The sequence below is a fragment of the Nematolebias whitei genome, chromosome 20, assembly GCF_014905685.2.
Source record: "Nematolebias whitei isolate Nwh7 chromosome 20, NemWhi1, whole genome shotgun sequence".
Taxonomy (NCBI): domain Eukaryota; kingdom Metazoa; phylum Chordata; class Actinopteri; order Cyprinodontiformes; family Rivulidae; genus Nematolebias; species Nematolebias whitei.
Window position 1 is genome coordinate 11999032 of NC_056517.1, and position 15366 is coordinate 12014397.

At 43.2% G+C, this 15366-nt stretch overlaps 1 protein-coding gene across 1 annotated transcript in view; it reads left to right on the forward strand.

Annotated features, from left to right (window-relative positions):
* Window positions 1-15366, forward strand: part of LOC119426842 (ATP-dependent 6-phosphofructokinase, platelet type) — a 97653-nt gene that overhangs the window by 78085 nt on the left and 4202 nt on the right. Inside the window, exons 5-7 of the mRNA XM_037694424.1 lie at window positions 4450-4537; window positions 5153-5353; window positions 13513-13677. Coding sequence (XP_037550352.1) covers window positions 4450-4537; window positions 5153-5353; window positions 13513-13677 — 454 coding nt within the window. The remainder of the gene's footprint in view (window positions 1-4449; window positions 4538-5152; window positions 5354-13512; window positions 13678-15366) is intronic.

The following is a 15366-nucleotide window of genomic DNA, read 5'->3' on the forward strand; positions in this document are numbered from 1 at the left end:
ACAAAGAGCATACGGACGTAAGAGTTTTTCTGCTCCAGGTGGTTGAGCGCAGTGTGGACCACAGAGGAGATGGCATCCTCTGTTGATCGGTTCTCACGGTATGTATACTGATCAGGGTCTTCGTTGATGTTGATGGTTGTTTTGATGTGAGTCATGACCAGTTTTTCGAAGCATTTAGCAACTATCGGGGTGAGGGCCACTGGCCGATAGTCATTCAGACCAGTCACTGTAGAGCTTTTTGGGACTGGGATGATGGATGATGCCCCTCCCATACTGGATCAGCTACACAGACATGCATGCATCAGACAGGCACTGACATACTTTCAATATTAGATACAAATGGCTGCCAAGTCTCCCAAAATCTCTTACCAGATCCTTTCAGAGTATATTTAATTGTTTCCACATGAACATTACACATAACTTCTCTTATCTAGTGTTCATATGCCGGGGGATATAGATCCTTCCATCTTCATAAAATAAGTCTCCTGACTAGAAGAGAGCCAAAAACAATCGTATTCCTCTCATACTTGCTAAAGGGTGCTTCCACAGGGGCCACCCCAAACAATGAAATGAATGTTGAAGAAAATGCATTTATAATGGGATTTCCTTATGGTTGTTTGTTTTCCCTCTGAGGAACACTAGAGGGCAATAATGTTACTGAGGTGGAGCATATGAAACAATTCTTACAAAAAGAATAAAAAAATTGGATTTTTAGACTTTGTCAAGAACAAAAATATTTACTGGCTGCAACAAAAACAAAAAAATAACAGACAAAAATTAATGCATGGCTGATTTATTTCCCCATGAGCCCTTCCAAATATGAAAGCCTAAGATCAGCTGTTGAAATGGTATTATGCAGTATTATTATTATTATTATTATTATAAGCAGTTTTAGTCTTAAAACTACCCCAGTCTTCAACATTTTATAGCTGTTTTTTTAAACCTTTACTTTTGTAATAATATTTCCTGTGGACCCACCACCTGCAGGAAGGGCCATAAAAGTCAGGTGCATGATGCTATGGGCAGTGGCCGAAGGCGGGGACCTTGGTACTCTGACCCTGGCTTACCAAAGTTGGCTCTTGGGACATGGAATGTAACCTCTCTGGCAGGGAAGGAGCCTGAGCTTGTGTGCGAGGTTGAGAGGTACCAACTAGATATAGTTGGGCTCACCTCGACGCACAGCATGGGCTCTGGAACCGATCTTCGTGAGAGGGGCTGGACCTTATTTCACTCTGGAGTTGTGCATGGTGAGAGGCGTCGAGCTGGTGTGGGTCTACTTGTAGCCCCCTGACTGTGTGTTGGAGTTTTCCCCGGTAGATGAGAGGGTGGCTTCCCTTCGCCTTCGGGTGGGGGGATGGGCTCTGACTGTTGTTTGTGCCTATGCGCCGAACTGCAGTTCAGAGTATCCAGCCTTCTTGGAGTCCTTGGCAGGGGTGCTGGAAGGTGCGCCAGCTGGGGACTCCTTTATTCTGCTGGGAGGCTTCAATGCCCACGTGGGTAATGACAGTGTGACCTGGAGGTGCATGATTGGGAGGAACGGCCTCTCTGATCTGAACCCGAGTGGTGTTCAGTTGTTGGACTTCTGTGCTAGTCATGGTTTGTCCATCATGACCACCATGTTCGAACATAAGTCCATAAGTGCACTTGGCACCAGGATGCCCTAGGTCATAGATCGATGATTGACTTCATAGACTTCATAGTCGTGTCATCTGATTTGTGGCCATTTGTTTTGGACACTCGGGTGAAGAGAGGAGCTGAGCTGTCAACTGATCACCACCTGGTAGTGAGTTGGATCAGATGCCGGGGGAAGATGTCTGACGGACCCAGTAGACCCAAACGTGTAGTGAGGGTTTGCTGGAAACGCCTGGCAGAAGAACCCATCAGAGAGATCTTCAACTATACCTCCGGGAGATCTTTAACCGCATCCCAGCTGAGGTGGGAGATATTGAGTCCGAGTGGGCCATGTTCCGCGCCTCACTTGTTGAGGTAGCTGCCTTGAGCTGTGGCCGCAAGGTTGTTGGTGCTTCTCACGGTGGCCATCCACGAACTCGGTGGTGGACACCCTGGGTTAGGGAGGCTGTCAAGTTGAAGGAGTCCTATCTGGCCTTGTTGGCCAGTGGACTCTGGAGGCAGCTGAGGAGTACCAGAGTGCCAAGTGGTGTGCAGCCTTGGCTGTTGCTGAGGCAAAAGCTCTGATGTGGGAGGAGTTTGGTGAGACCTTGGATAGAGACACTCGGTCGGCTCCGAGGAGATTCTGGCCAAACATCAGGTGGCTGAGGAGGGGAAAGCAGCACTTTACTAACACTGTGTTCAGTGAAGGTGGGGTGCTATTGACCTCAACCAGTGATGTCGTTGGGAGGTGAAGGAATACCTCTCGGACCTTCTCAATCTCACTAGCACGTCTTCCATGGAGGAAGCTGAGTCGGGGGACTTTAGGGATTGATCCGTCCATAACCGTGGCTGAGGTCGCCGAGGTAGTTAAAAAGCTCCAAGGCGGCAGGGCTCCAGGAGTGGATGAGATTCACCCTGATTTCCTTAAGGCTCTGGATGTTGTGGGGCTGTCTTGGCTGACACGCCTTTGCAAGGTAGAGTGGACATCAAGGGCAGTTCCACTGGATTAGCAGACTGGGGTGGTGGTTCCCCTCTTCAAAAAGGGGGACCGGAGGGTGTGCTTCAATTGTAGATGAATCACTCTCCTTATCCTCCCTGGTAAGGTCTATTCAGGGGTACTGGAGAAGTGAGTCCGATCGTTGGTCGAACCTCAGAACTAGGAGGAACAATGTGGGTTCCATCCTGGCTGTGGAACACTGGATCAGCTCTTTACCCTCACTAGGGTCCTTGAGGGGTCATGGGAGTTTGCCCATCCTGTCTACATGTGTTTGTGGACTTGTAGAAGGTATTCGACCATGTTCCTTGGGTTACATTGTGGGGGGGTATTCCGTGAGTATGGGATTGGAGACCCGTTGTTATGGGCTGTTCAGTCCCTATACAAGCGGTGAGAGAGTTTGGTTCTCATTACCGGCAGTAAGTCGGACCTCTTCAGGGTGGGAGTTGGACTCTGCCTGTGCTGCCCGTTGTCACCAATTCTGTTAATAACTTTTATGGACAGAATTTCTCGGTGCGGCCAGCTGGTGGAGGGTTTCCGGTTCGGTGGCCTCAGGATTCCATCTCTGCTCTTTGCAGATGATGTGGTCCTGTTGTCGTCATCGTGCCGTGATCTTCAGCTCTCAGTGGAGCGGTTCGCAGCCGAGTATGAAGCGGATGGGATGAGAATCAGCACCTCCAAATCTGAAGCCATGGTCCTCAACAAGAAAAGGGTGGATTGCTCTCTTCAGGTCGAGGGTGAGGTTCTGCCTCAAGTGGACGAGTTCAAGTATCTTGGGATTTTGTTCACGAGTGAGGGAAGAATGGATTGTGAGATTGACAGATGGATTGGTTCAGCATCTGCAGTATTGCAGACTCTGTACCGGTCCGTTGTAGTGAAGAGAGAGCTGAGCTGTAAGGCAAAGCTCTCTGTTTACTGGTCGGTCTATGTTCCTACCCTCACCTATGGTCATGAGCTCTGGGTAGTGACCGAAGGAATGAGATCGCGGATACAGGTAGTTGAAATGAGTTTTCTCCGCAGGGTAGCTGGTCTCTCCCTTAGAGGTAGGGTGAGAAGTTCAGTTATCCAGGAGAGACTCGGAGTAGAACCACTACTCCTTCACGTCGAGAGGAGCCAGTTGAGGTGGTTCGGGCATCTAGTAAAGATGCCCCCTGGGCGCCTCCCTAGGGAGGTGCTTCGGGCATGTCCAACTGGGAGGAGACCCCGGGGAAGACCCAGGACACGCTGGAGAGACTATGTCTCTCGGTTGGCCTGGGAACGCCTTGGAATCCTCCCAGAAGAGCTGGAAGAGGTGGCTGTGGAAAGAGATGTCTGGGCCTCCCTGCTCAAGCTGTTGCCCCCGCAACCTGACTTCGGAACAAGTGGAAGATATTGGATGCATGGATGGACTTTTAATATGTTTGCATCACACGGTTCTTGAGGGAGGAATATGATGGTGCTCCAGGCTGCATCAGAAATTCCACTATTTGTGCAAAGCACAGCAAAAATTAAAGTAATTGACTGTACTGTGAAACTGATGGTAATGTAAACGCTTGTATGTTTTGCTGAAAATGCCATCAAATTTTGGATTTGAGTTATTTTAAGACTTTAATCCACTTTGATTTTGATCAGTGCTTGAACTAGTCATTAGCTCATTAGTCTAGTCAAAATCAACCTTTTTTTTCCTAGTAAAGGTTTTTGTTTTTGTGACATTTGTTATGTGAAAGTTGTACTTTCTAACATCCTAAAAGGTTGGAGTTTACAGCAGCTGCGTGTCCTTTTTCAACAGCTCTTTGTTTCATTTATGAATCCACAGCTTCTTTTGGTGATTGTGTGAAAATCAAACTTTTACTTCTTCTCCTCAGAACTCTTCCTGCGAAGCATGTCGATAAAATTGCAGAGCAGATGCGCAAATATAACATAAACGCTCTGCTGGTTATCGGTGGATTTGAGGTATGTTTAAATCCTTTGATGGTGATAGTCAAGCTCATTTTAAATTTAGTCTACAAGCTCGGCTTTTTAGTGCTGAATATTAATGACTTTAGCAACATTATTACTGCTCATGTTGTTAAAACAGACAGCTGTTGTTCTGATGATGTGCTGAATATTGTTTAGTGTTGATTCATGCCATTATTCCTCTCCCTTTCATGCCAAACATCACCATATGGTTCATGTATGCATACCAATGCTTCAAAGTCAGTTCTCTGCCTCAAACTGGAACAACAGAGCTAATGAGTTCCAAGCAAACCGAGACACACAAAGAGAATAACTTGAAGCATTCGACTGAAATTAGAAGTGAAAGTGGAGACAATTTGGTGCTTTCCTCCAAACATTTCACGCAGTCCTGTTTAGATGCTCACCAGCTTCAATTATTTTCCTGTAATGAATGCAAGTAAAATGACTTTTCCTCTGTTGATGTGTTTGTGGGGCTGAATGTGGAGTTGTACCTGTCTGTTTCGCTGCTGTCCGTTGTGATAGACCTGGCTCCTCCCCTTGGCACTTTTCACTTGTGTGTGTTTCCTTTCCTTGTGACAAGTAGCACCTCTCAACCCAACCACCGTGCCAAAGTCTCTCTCCCTTCCAGACCCTACTAAAGCCCTTGGCTCTGCCCTGCAGGCCTTCCTGTCACTGCTGGAATTGTCAGCGGCTCGTGGGAAATTTGACGAGTTCTGTGTGCCGATGGTCATGGTCCCAGCCACTGTCTCCAACAATGTGCCTGGCTCAGACCTCAGCATTGGCGCTGACACGGCCCTGAACGCCATCACTGCTGTAAGTGATGGTGCCTGGCGACAAGGTTTAGATGAGCTCAGCAACACATCAACACACACACACACACACACACACACGCACACACACAACCCACATACATGCTTACACAGCAAAACCCTGTTGCTCCAAGAAGGGAGAGATGGCTCACTCAGTCTTTTCACCAGTGACTCTTACTCCTGCCAGCCCTTCAGAGGATTATCTGGGAGAGAATTCTTGTGATGATTGGCATCTGTAAGCCACATCTGGCCTACAGGAAAGCTCCAGTCAGAGCTTTAAAATTTTAGCCTCGCAGCACGTCTGTACTGTGAGGACAGCTGGTGGAAACTAATGTGTACAGCAGCATCCCTCCCTTCATTAAAAAGGTAAGTAAGTGAGTGAAAACATGGAGGCATGCAGTGTGCTGCACAAGTGTCGTGACCGCCATGTTTGCGCTGCCTGCCCCTTTCTACCACCTGTATGCGTGTTCATCCTTCCTTCTTTTTAAAATAACAGGAAGTAGATTTTCTTGTCTGGTTTCTTCGTATGTTTATGCCTGAAGAAAAAAGATGAGACAGTATGGAAAATCAAGACATGTTTTCATGTAATATGAAATATTGTACAAACTCTTAAGTCACCACTATTTTTTGTCCTCTGTCACAGCGTGAAAATGGGGAATTGGAACCCCTCTTTGTTTGTCTGTCCGTGAATCAATGTTGTGAAAATCATAGCTTAAAAATAAGTGAGATACCAATTTCAATTTTGGCGTGTGGCCTAAGATCGAACACCAATAAAAATTAGGTTGCAAAGCCAAAATCCAAAATGGCTATATGTATATATGTGTGTGTGTGTGTGGGTATGTGTGTAAACGGACCACCCCTATCATTTTAGCAACCAATGCTTTCTAGTTTTTATATTGCTTAAAATATAATTTCCTTAAACAAGAAGATTAATATACCATTGCCATTTCTCTTGGTGGTGGATATTATTTTATGGTTGGAGAGCCGAAGAAAAATTTCCACCTTGGTGGACAATAAACTTTTATTTTATCTTATCTTATATAATTGCTCCCTCCACTCACCAGGATCCGTCAGCACTCGTCACCCTGTGCTGCATCGGACAAGCAAAGAAAAAAAGGCAGAAATAAAAAAAATAAAAAACTGCCTCTGTTGTTCTCCACAGAGTAGCTCCTACCCACTTAAATATATTGCACCAAAAACATTATGCTTTACTTACATGCCCTGTTTAATTCCAGTCTAGAAAAACATTAATCTAGACAACTACAAACTGCAACTATTTGAATCCCTCAGCAATGGACGACATTAGTGTACCGTTTGCGCACGTCTGGTTTCTGAAGAGATGGACTGACTGTTCTCAAACTTTTTAATAACAAGTTCCACTTTAGAAAATAAGTTCTCAAGTCAAAAGTTAAATCCTCTAAAGTTAAAAACCTTGGTGTTATTTTTAATCAGGATGTGTCCTTTAACCCGCACAGTAAAAACCTGTGAGTAAGATGTTCCTAAGATGCTCAGGTCCAAAAACCACATCCTCTGTCTTGTCTGAGTTTTAAAGCAAAATTAAACGTCATCCAAGTCAAGTCAACTTTATTTATAGAGCATATTTAAAACAGAAACTGTTAAGAAAGTGTTTAACAATAACATGAATGAGAGTTAATTTAATGGAAAAAAATAACACACTAATGATAATACTGAAAAATTAATTAAAAGCATTAGATAAAAACATAGGAACACAGAACAAAACAATAAATCAGCTCACATTGTGTGAAATGCCAGAGAAAACGGATGTGTTTTTAGCAGAGAGGTGAAGGGAGGTGGCCTGCATAATGTTGGGGGCAGGTTGTTCCAGAGTTTTGGGCCCATGACTGAAAATGCCCGATCTCCTCGGAGCTTCAGTCTTGTTTTTGGAACAACCAAAAGCAGCTGATTGGATGATCTCAGAGTCCGAGAAGGAACATATGGTTCCTGTAGCTCAGAGAGATAAAGGGGTGTGAAGCCATTTAGGCACTGATAGGTCAACAGGATAATTTTAAAATCTATTCTAGTACGCACAGGGAGCCAGTGAATGGAGGACAGAACTGGTGTGATGATAATAATCCAGGTTTTTATGTCTTTAAGACATGCCTGTAGTCTAAATGGCTGATTGGATTCATTGGGTTTCATGGACAAATATAACTGTATCATCAGCATAACAATGAAAATTTATCCCATGCTGTTTAATAACTTTACCTAATGGAAGCATAGAAGCATATACAGTAGTCCCTCGTTTATCACAGGGGTTAGGTTCCAGTCCCCCATTGTGGCAATGGGGGACTGATAAGTAATAAGTGAAAAACCGTGAACTAGGGACGCCATGTTTATTTTAGTATTTATACAGGTCCTTCTCAAAAAATTAGCATATTGTGATAAAGGTCATTATTTTCCATAATGTAATGATAAAAATGAAACTTTCATATATTTCAGATTCATTGCACACCGACTGAAATATTTCAGGTCTTTAATTGTTTTAATACTGATGATTATGGCATACAGCTCATGAAAACCCAAAATGCCTGTCCCAAAAAATTAGCATATTTCATCCCACCAATGAAAGACAAGTGTTTTTAATACAAAAAACGCCAACCTTCAAATAATCATGTTCAGTTATGCACTCAATACTTGGTCGGGAATCCTTTTGCATGAATTTCTGCTTCAATGCGGCGTGGCATGGAGACAATCAGCCTGTGGCACTGCTGAGGTGTTATGGAGGCCCAGGATGCTTCGATAGCGGCCTTAAGCTCATCCAGAGTGTTAGGTCTTGCGTCTCTCAACTTTCTCTTCACAATATCCCACAGGTTCTCTATGGGGTTCAGGTCAGGAGAGTTGGCAGGCCAATTGAGCACAGTAATACCATGGTCAGTAAACCATTTACCAGTGGTTTTGGCACTGTGAGCAGGTGCCAGGTAGTGCTGAAAAATGAAATCTTCATCTCCATAAAGCTTTTCAGCAGATGGAAGCATGAAGTGCTCCAAAATCTCCTGATAGCTAGCTGCATTGACCCTGCCCTTGATAAAACACAGTGGAACAACACCAGCAGCTGACATGAAACCCCAGTGACTGTGGAAACTTGACACTGGACCTCAAGCAATGTGAATTCTGTGTCTCCTCTCTTCCTCCAGACTCTGGGACCTTGATTTCCAAAGGAAATGCAAAATTTACTGTAATCAGAGAACATAACTTTGGACCACTCAGCAGCAGTCCCAGGCAAGATGCTTCTGACGCAGTCTCTTGTTCAAAAGTGGCTTGACCTGGGGAATGCAGCACCTGTAGCCCATTTCCTGCACACGCCTGTGCACGGTGGCTCTGGATGTTTCTACTCCAGACTCAGTCCACTGCTTCCGCATGTCCCCCAAGGTCTAGAATCGGCCCTTCTCCACAATCCTCCTCAGGGTCCGGTCACCTCTTCTCGTTGTGCAGCGTTTTCTGCCACACTTTTCCGTTCCCACAGACTTCCCACTGAGGTGCCTTGATACAGCACTCTGGGAACAGCCTATTCGTTCAGCAATTTCTTTCTGTGTCTTACCCTCTTGCTTGAGGGTGTCAATGATGGCCTTCTGGACAGCAGTCAGGTCGGCAGTCTTACCCATGATTGCGGTTTTGAGTAATGAACAAGGCTGGGAGTTTTTAAAAGCCTCAGGAATCTTTTGCAGGTGTTTAGAGTTACGTCGTTGATTCAGATGGTTAGGTTAATAGCTTGTTTAGAGAACCTTTTCATGATATGCTAATTTTTTGAGACAGGCATTTTGGGTTTTCATGAGCTGTATGCCATAATCATCAGTATTAAAACAATTAAAGACCTGAAATATTTCAGTTGATGTGCAATGAATCTGAAATATATGAAAGTTTCATTTTTACCATTACATTATGGAAAATAATGACCTTTATCACAATATGCTAATTTTTTGAGAAGGACCTGTATATATTTTAAGGCTTTAAGAAACCCTTCCCACACTCTTGCAATGTTCTAAGCTCTTAAACCTACATCATTTTAACAACATGCATACAGTACTGTATATGTATCTACTAAATTTTACTCTACTTACCAGCTCTGCAGAACACAGCAACAGCTCTCGGTTCCAATCCAACTCAATTCAGTTTGTGCAGACTTACCCTGCAGCAACTAAGCCCACAATCAATGTTCTAAACTCTTAAGCCTACTAATTTTAACAACAGACTTATATGTAGCTGCTAAATTTTTACTTCCAAGGGTGTTCCCAGAGCTCTCAGGTTCACCGCTGAGTCTAGAGGTCTGGTTCTTTTTTGTGTCATTGCAGCTCTTGGGCATTAAAGCACTTTTTTTTGTGTGTGTGGGAGGGGAGCAGACCTGTTGGCTGGTGTGGACCGTAAGTGGTGGATTGAGTCCAAGTCCCGATGGGCTACAAAAACAGCTCTGGATCTTTGATATGTGTTTGCGCATAGAAGTCCATGTGGGCCGGTTACCAGCTCTCAAGATTTACAGATGGGTCTGGAGGTCTGGCTCTGATACGGTTCTGTTCGGTTCGGTAGGTTCAGTGCGGCTTCTCTGCATCTGCTGAGTGCCAATCAGATCAAAACTTTACCTCTGGTTTTTCGAAAGGAAAACAGGGCTTCTATGTGTTCATTATAAGCGGGAATACAGTGGATACTGAGAGAAAACTACAAAATGTCAGCGCTTGTCTGAAGTATTTTATTTTTCGTTAACATTTTACTGTACCAATCACGTGAATAATATTAAAGTTGAAAATCAATTGTCCTGTCCAATTATTATTTTTTGTACAATATTATGGACTGTACGTCCACAAACCGTTATAGAGCGAGTCCATGAAAGTTGAACCGTGAAGTAACAAGGGACTACTGTATAGTAAAAAGAATATTGGTCCAAGCACTGAACCCTGAGGAACAGGGTTCCTTACCCAGAATTCCATAGTTTTGACTACAAAACAGTAGTCCAAACTTAAAAGCTCCTTCTTATTGGACATGAACTAAGAAACATCCAACGCTAGTTGAAATGTGCAGTTTAATATGTGATGGTTCCAACATAAGAGTGGTTCATCTGTTACATTTAGGAGCTTTTTGTCTGAATGATTCATATGTCGGAGTTAAGTGGCTAACCAAAAATAACACCAATCTATCTTAAAACAGTAAGATACTGGGTTGAAAATGAGTGGCAAATGGGGAAATGGCTCAAGAAAAACTTTGTACCTTCAAAAAGCCTCCAGAATTTTTGATTGAGACCACTTAAAGAAACATACAAGAAAGTCCTGCTCTTTGGAAGCAAAATGAAGGATGACTGCAGATTTTCACAGTAGCGTACATCCATTCCTACATTTCAGATCTGCAGTACATTTTTTAAAAGTCTGTAAATGGTAAATGGACTGTACTTGGTGCTTTCTATGTAGTCAAGATACTCAAAGCACTTTACACCACAACCTGTGCCGTCATTTACAGTTCCACACAGCACTCTACTAGAGCTCTACAAAGCTAATCTGAATCTGTAGAGACTAATCAGAGCTTTATCACATTCATACACCGATGGGACACACATCAGAGGCAATGAGGGGTTCAGTGTCTTGCCCAGGGACACTTCAACATGTGACTGCTGGTGGATTCGAACCCCCAACTCTCCCATTGGAGAACGACTGCTCTAACTACTCATCTACAGCTGCCCCATTTAAAAAAAGTCAGGATTGGATCAGTTTGCAAAGAAATGCATAGGACAGTTGTTGAAATATTTAGAACAATGTTTTATAATAACAATATAATATGGAGGTAGATTCATTAAAAAAATCTTAAAATTTTAATGTGAAAACAAAAAAGCCTTTTGTGGACCTTGTCTAGATGTGACAACATCTTTTCTTGGCTTAGAGGCATCTGGGACAGACTATCACCCAGTGGAAACAAAGATTAAGTTCAGACTAATCATTATTCTAGATCTCTTCTGAAGAAACAATGGATGTTACAAGAGTAATGGAACTGTCAAGTCCAAAAACAACTTTGTATGGGATAAAATCAAAATCTTTGGCAAAGTGCATGCTAAAAATGTAGATCAACATACAGTACATGGCCTTCTAGACCACATATTTTCCAGGTTTGTCCATGCATCTATTTTGTAACCACATTCTGCATAATTTATAAAAAATGGCTGCAAGGGAAAAAGTTATGAGCACAAAACCGACCTGTCCCCAATAGAATCATTTATCTTTAAATGACTCAAAGTGTTTGCCGAAAGACAAAATATAGAATTCCTCATTATCCTCAGCACAAAATAAATAAAACGAGATACTTGTTGGTTTGTAACTACAGTGAAATAAAAGTCCATGTCAGTTTCTCTTGTTTGTATTTTCCATACTGACTTAGCTTTTTATCTAGGGTGGCACAGTCTCAACAAAATTAAGTGTTGGACTAATTCTTAGTCAGACAATCATTGTTTTCAATTTTTCATCCTCCCCTTGGTGTTTTTGCAGACTTGATCAGTGCTGCTTGTCCTGTCTAGTTTAGACCGCCCCACAGCTGCTATAGCCGTCAAATGGTTGCTCCATACCGTGGCGCACAAACACACAGACCTCCATCATGTCTGCTTTCACATTTTTGACTCTCCCAGATTTTTGTTTTCCCTCTTTTCTACCACCTGTTTCATACCGTACACCCTTGTTCTCTCCTCTCCGTTTCGTCACCGTCTTCTCCACTGCTCTGTTTGCACCCCCGTCCTCATCTGCCAAAGGGAAGCCACGACGGCTATCACACGGAAATGGCCAGAATGGCAGGATATGCTCTCACAAGCTGAGAGAGTTTCACCTCTCTCGGTGTTCAGCCCCCTTCAGCGGCTCTAACATGTGTGTTCTATATACTGCCGCTTCAGGCGCTTGAGTGTTTGCTGCAACTCTATGAGGCTCGTGGTTCCTTTGAGGAGTTTTGCATCCCGATGTGTATGCTGCCTGCCACCATAAGTAACAATGTACCCGGCACTGAGCTCAGTATTGGGGCAGACACGGCCCTCAATGCTATCGTAGAGGTAAGGCAGTTTGAGCCGCCACAGTTTTGACCACTTTTCTTCAAGATCCCATTCAGATATGCACATTAAGTATCAGTGGAGCTAATGGTCCAGTGCTAATAAACAAACTGTCTAATTATATAATCCAAAAGTGCTGCATGAATATGTACTTTCTATAAAGTTGTAATCTTTGCATTAACTTGATTTACAATTTAACTGTATGTCACACTAATCTTAAACTTTTCCTACTTTTGAAATTTAAAACTCATTAGTTGACAGCAGGGAACATTTAAATTTGATTATCAGCACTGGGCCAATAGAAAGAAAGAAAAACACTCCAGCTGAGAAAAGATTTCCCACACAGACGTATTGAAAGTTGTTTTACATTTGATCTGCTCTCTTGCTCTTTGCAGGACTCCAGTTTGTCTGGTAAAGCAGCATTTTGCTTCAATCTGTGAATTCTGTAAATGACCAGCATGTTGATTTGCTCGGTTTTATATATGTAAAACGTGTTAAAGTATGCTAACAGTATGACTGACTATGATTTTTTCCTTTGCTAGTTTTTGCCCCCATATTATACCCTGATGTCATACCCAGGAGTTGCCATTTGGTACCCATGTCTTTACCACAGCATATCCATGTATTTCTCTTGATAGTTTAAATTTTTATAATTCATTACTGGTGAAGTGAAATATTGTAATTGCATAAATGCTCATTGAAAACAACATGTGTGTGTTGATATTAAAATACACAAATCATTGCATAAAGCCTATCCCTAATTTTAATGTAAATAGAAAAACATTGTGTATGAAAATACCTCAAGGCCAGTACAAAAATAATAAAATAAAAAACGCATAACAAGAGAAAGACTCCATAGTAGGGACAAATATAAGGACTCTAACCAAGAAGGTTACTTCAAGGCAGGTAGCTCTTTTTTTCTCCCCATGACAATCTGGGTATGAAGTGACCAAAACTGGCAAAGGAACAATGTAACCAGTACCTACATGACTGCTAACCTCTGCCCCGGTATTTATGCTGGTGTGATTTGTTGCCACTTTGATGGATTCAGCTAAAGTTTAGTAGTTTTAGACATTCACATATGTAGCTCACATTAGTCCTTAGTGTTCTAACGTTGTGAGCATGTGTGCATGTGCCAGACTTGTGACCGCATCAAGCAGTCCGCCAGTGGGACCAAGAGACGTGTGTTCATCATTGAAACCATGGGGGGCTACTGTGGCTACCTGGCCACAGTAGGAGGCCTGGCTGCTGGGGCTGACGCAGCATATATCTACGAGGAGCAGTTTGACATCAGAGATCTGCAGGTAAGATGTCTCACACACACTAAAGGTTGATACTGCACTACAACTGCCACCAAAGTTGGAACTAGGACCTAAGAATGATGTGAATCCAGACTTAACCAAGCTCCAGTTTGATTGTCAGAAAATTAACCGATGTTATTTGCTCGTTGTTGTGCTCAGTGACCAGGCTAACCACCCTTAGCATTATAAGTCAATAACAGTTTATTTTTTCTATATTTTATGGATTCAAACATTGTAGCAACCTGTTCACTAATAGTTTGTGCAGTATTGTGTGTGAATCTGATGACCAAGGTTTGAAGTTGAGGCTGCTGAGAACCCACCAATTTTCTGACATGAAAATTCAACTGGAACCCCCCCCCCCCCCCAGGTTCATGCAGCCTTTTCCCCTAGCATTATTGAAGAAGGGTGGTGCGCCCCCCACCAAAGGATCCGCTCGCCCTGTCATAAAGATGATGGCTTGTAGAAAATTAATGTCAGTATATGTTTGCACGTGAACAAATTCTGTGCAGCGGTGGAAGCACCAGAACATATAAATCACCCCTTCCTTCCACCACACGTCACAACCTTTCCCCACCTTCTGTATCTAAAATTTAACTTTGTATTAAATTTGTATATGTTTAGAGCAGCATAGGGCAGCACGGTGGCGCAACTGGTAGAGCTGCTGCCTCTCAGCGAGCAGGTTCCTGGTTCAAACCCCGGTCCAGGAGCCTTTCTGGGTGGAGTTTGCATGTTCTCTCCGTGCATGCGTGGGTTTTCTCCGGGTGCTCCGGTTTCCTCCCACAGACCAAAAACATGCATGTTAGGCTGATTGGTAACTCTAAATTGTCCCTAGGTGTGAGTGAGAGAGTGAATGGTTGTTTGTCTCGTTTGTCTCTATGTGGCCCTGTGATGGACTTGCGACCCGTCCAGGGTGTACCCCGCCTCTCGCACAGTGATTGCTGGACATGGGCACCAGCGACCCCCGTGACCCAAAATGGAATAAACGGGTAAAGATAATGGATGGATGGATAGAGCAGCATAATTAACATACAGACATGTCTGACTTGTGCAGAGAGGGCTCCGCTGCACAGCCTGTTCGAGTCACTCTCTGGTAAACTTGCAGTTTGCTGCTACTTTAGTTCTTGGAATAAAACTATATTTAGACTAGAAGACATTAATTTGTATGACCAAGATTAAACCAAATGAATGTCTTCATTTAACTTTTTAATTTTCCTAAAACTGACAATATTTTCTTTGTGAGAGAGTCAGGCTGATGCCAGTAGACCCATACTGTGAAGTAATTGTAATTAGAGCCCGGCTGATGTATACGTAGGGCTGATATTTTAGGCCAATATAGCGTTTGCACCGATATAAACACTTCTAATTTTCACCCCTAAAATGCTGGACCAGCTGTAATTGTACAATGTATCCAGCAGAGGGAGCATGAAGACTACTTTCAAGTCATGGCCGTTCACTTAAGGTTCACTTTCAGAACATCCGAAGCAGCGAGCACTACTGTGTAGCATATTTTGCTGAATAGAGCATGTTGTTTATTTTAACTGATCTGTAAAATAAATCAATAATAAATTCTCTTCACTCCTCCAACGTAGCATACCGTGAGAACCGATCAACAGAGGATGCAATCTCCTCTGTGGTCCACACTGCACTCAACCACCTGGAGCAGAAAAACTCTTACGTCCGTATGCTCTTTGT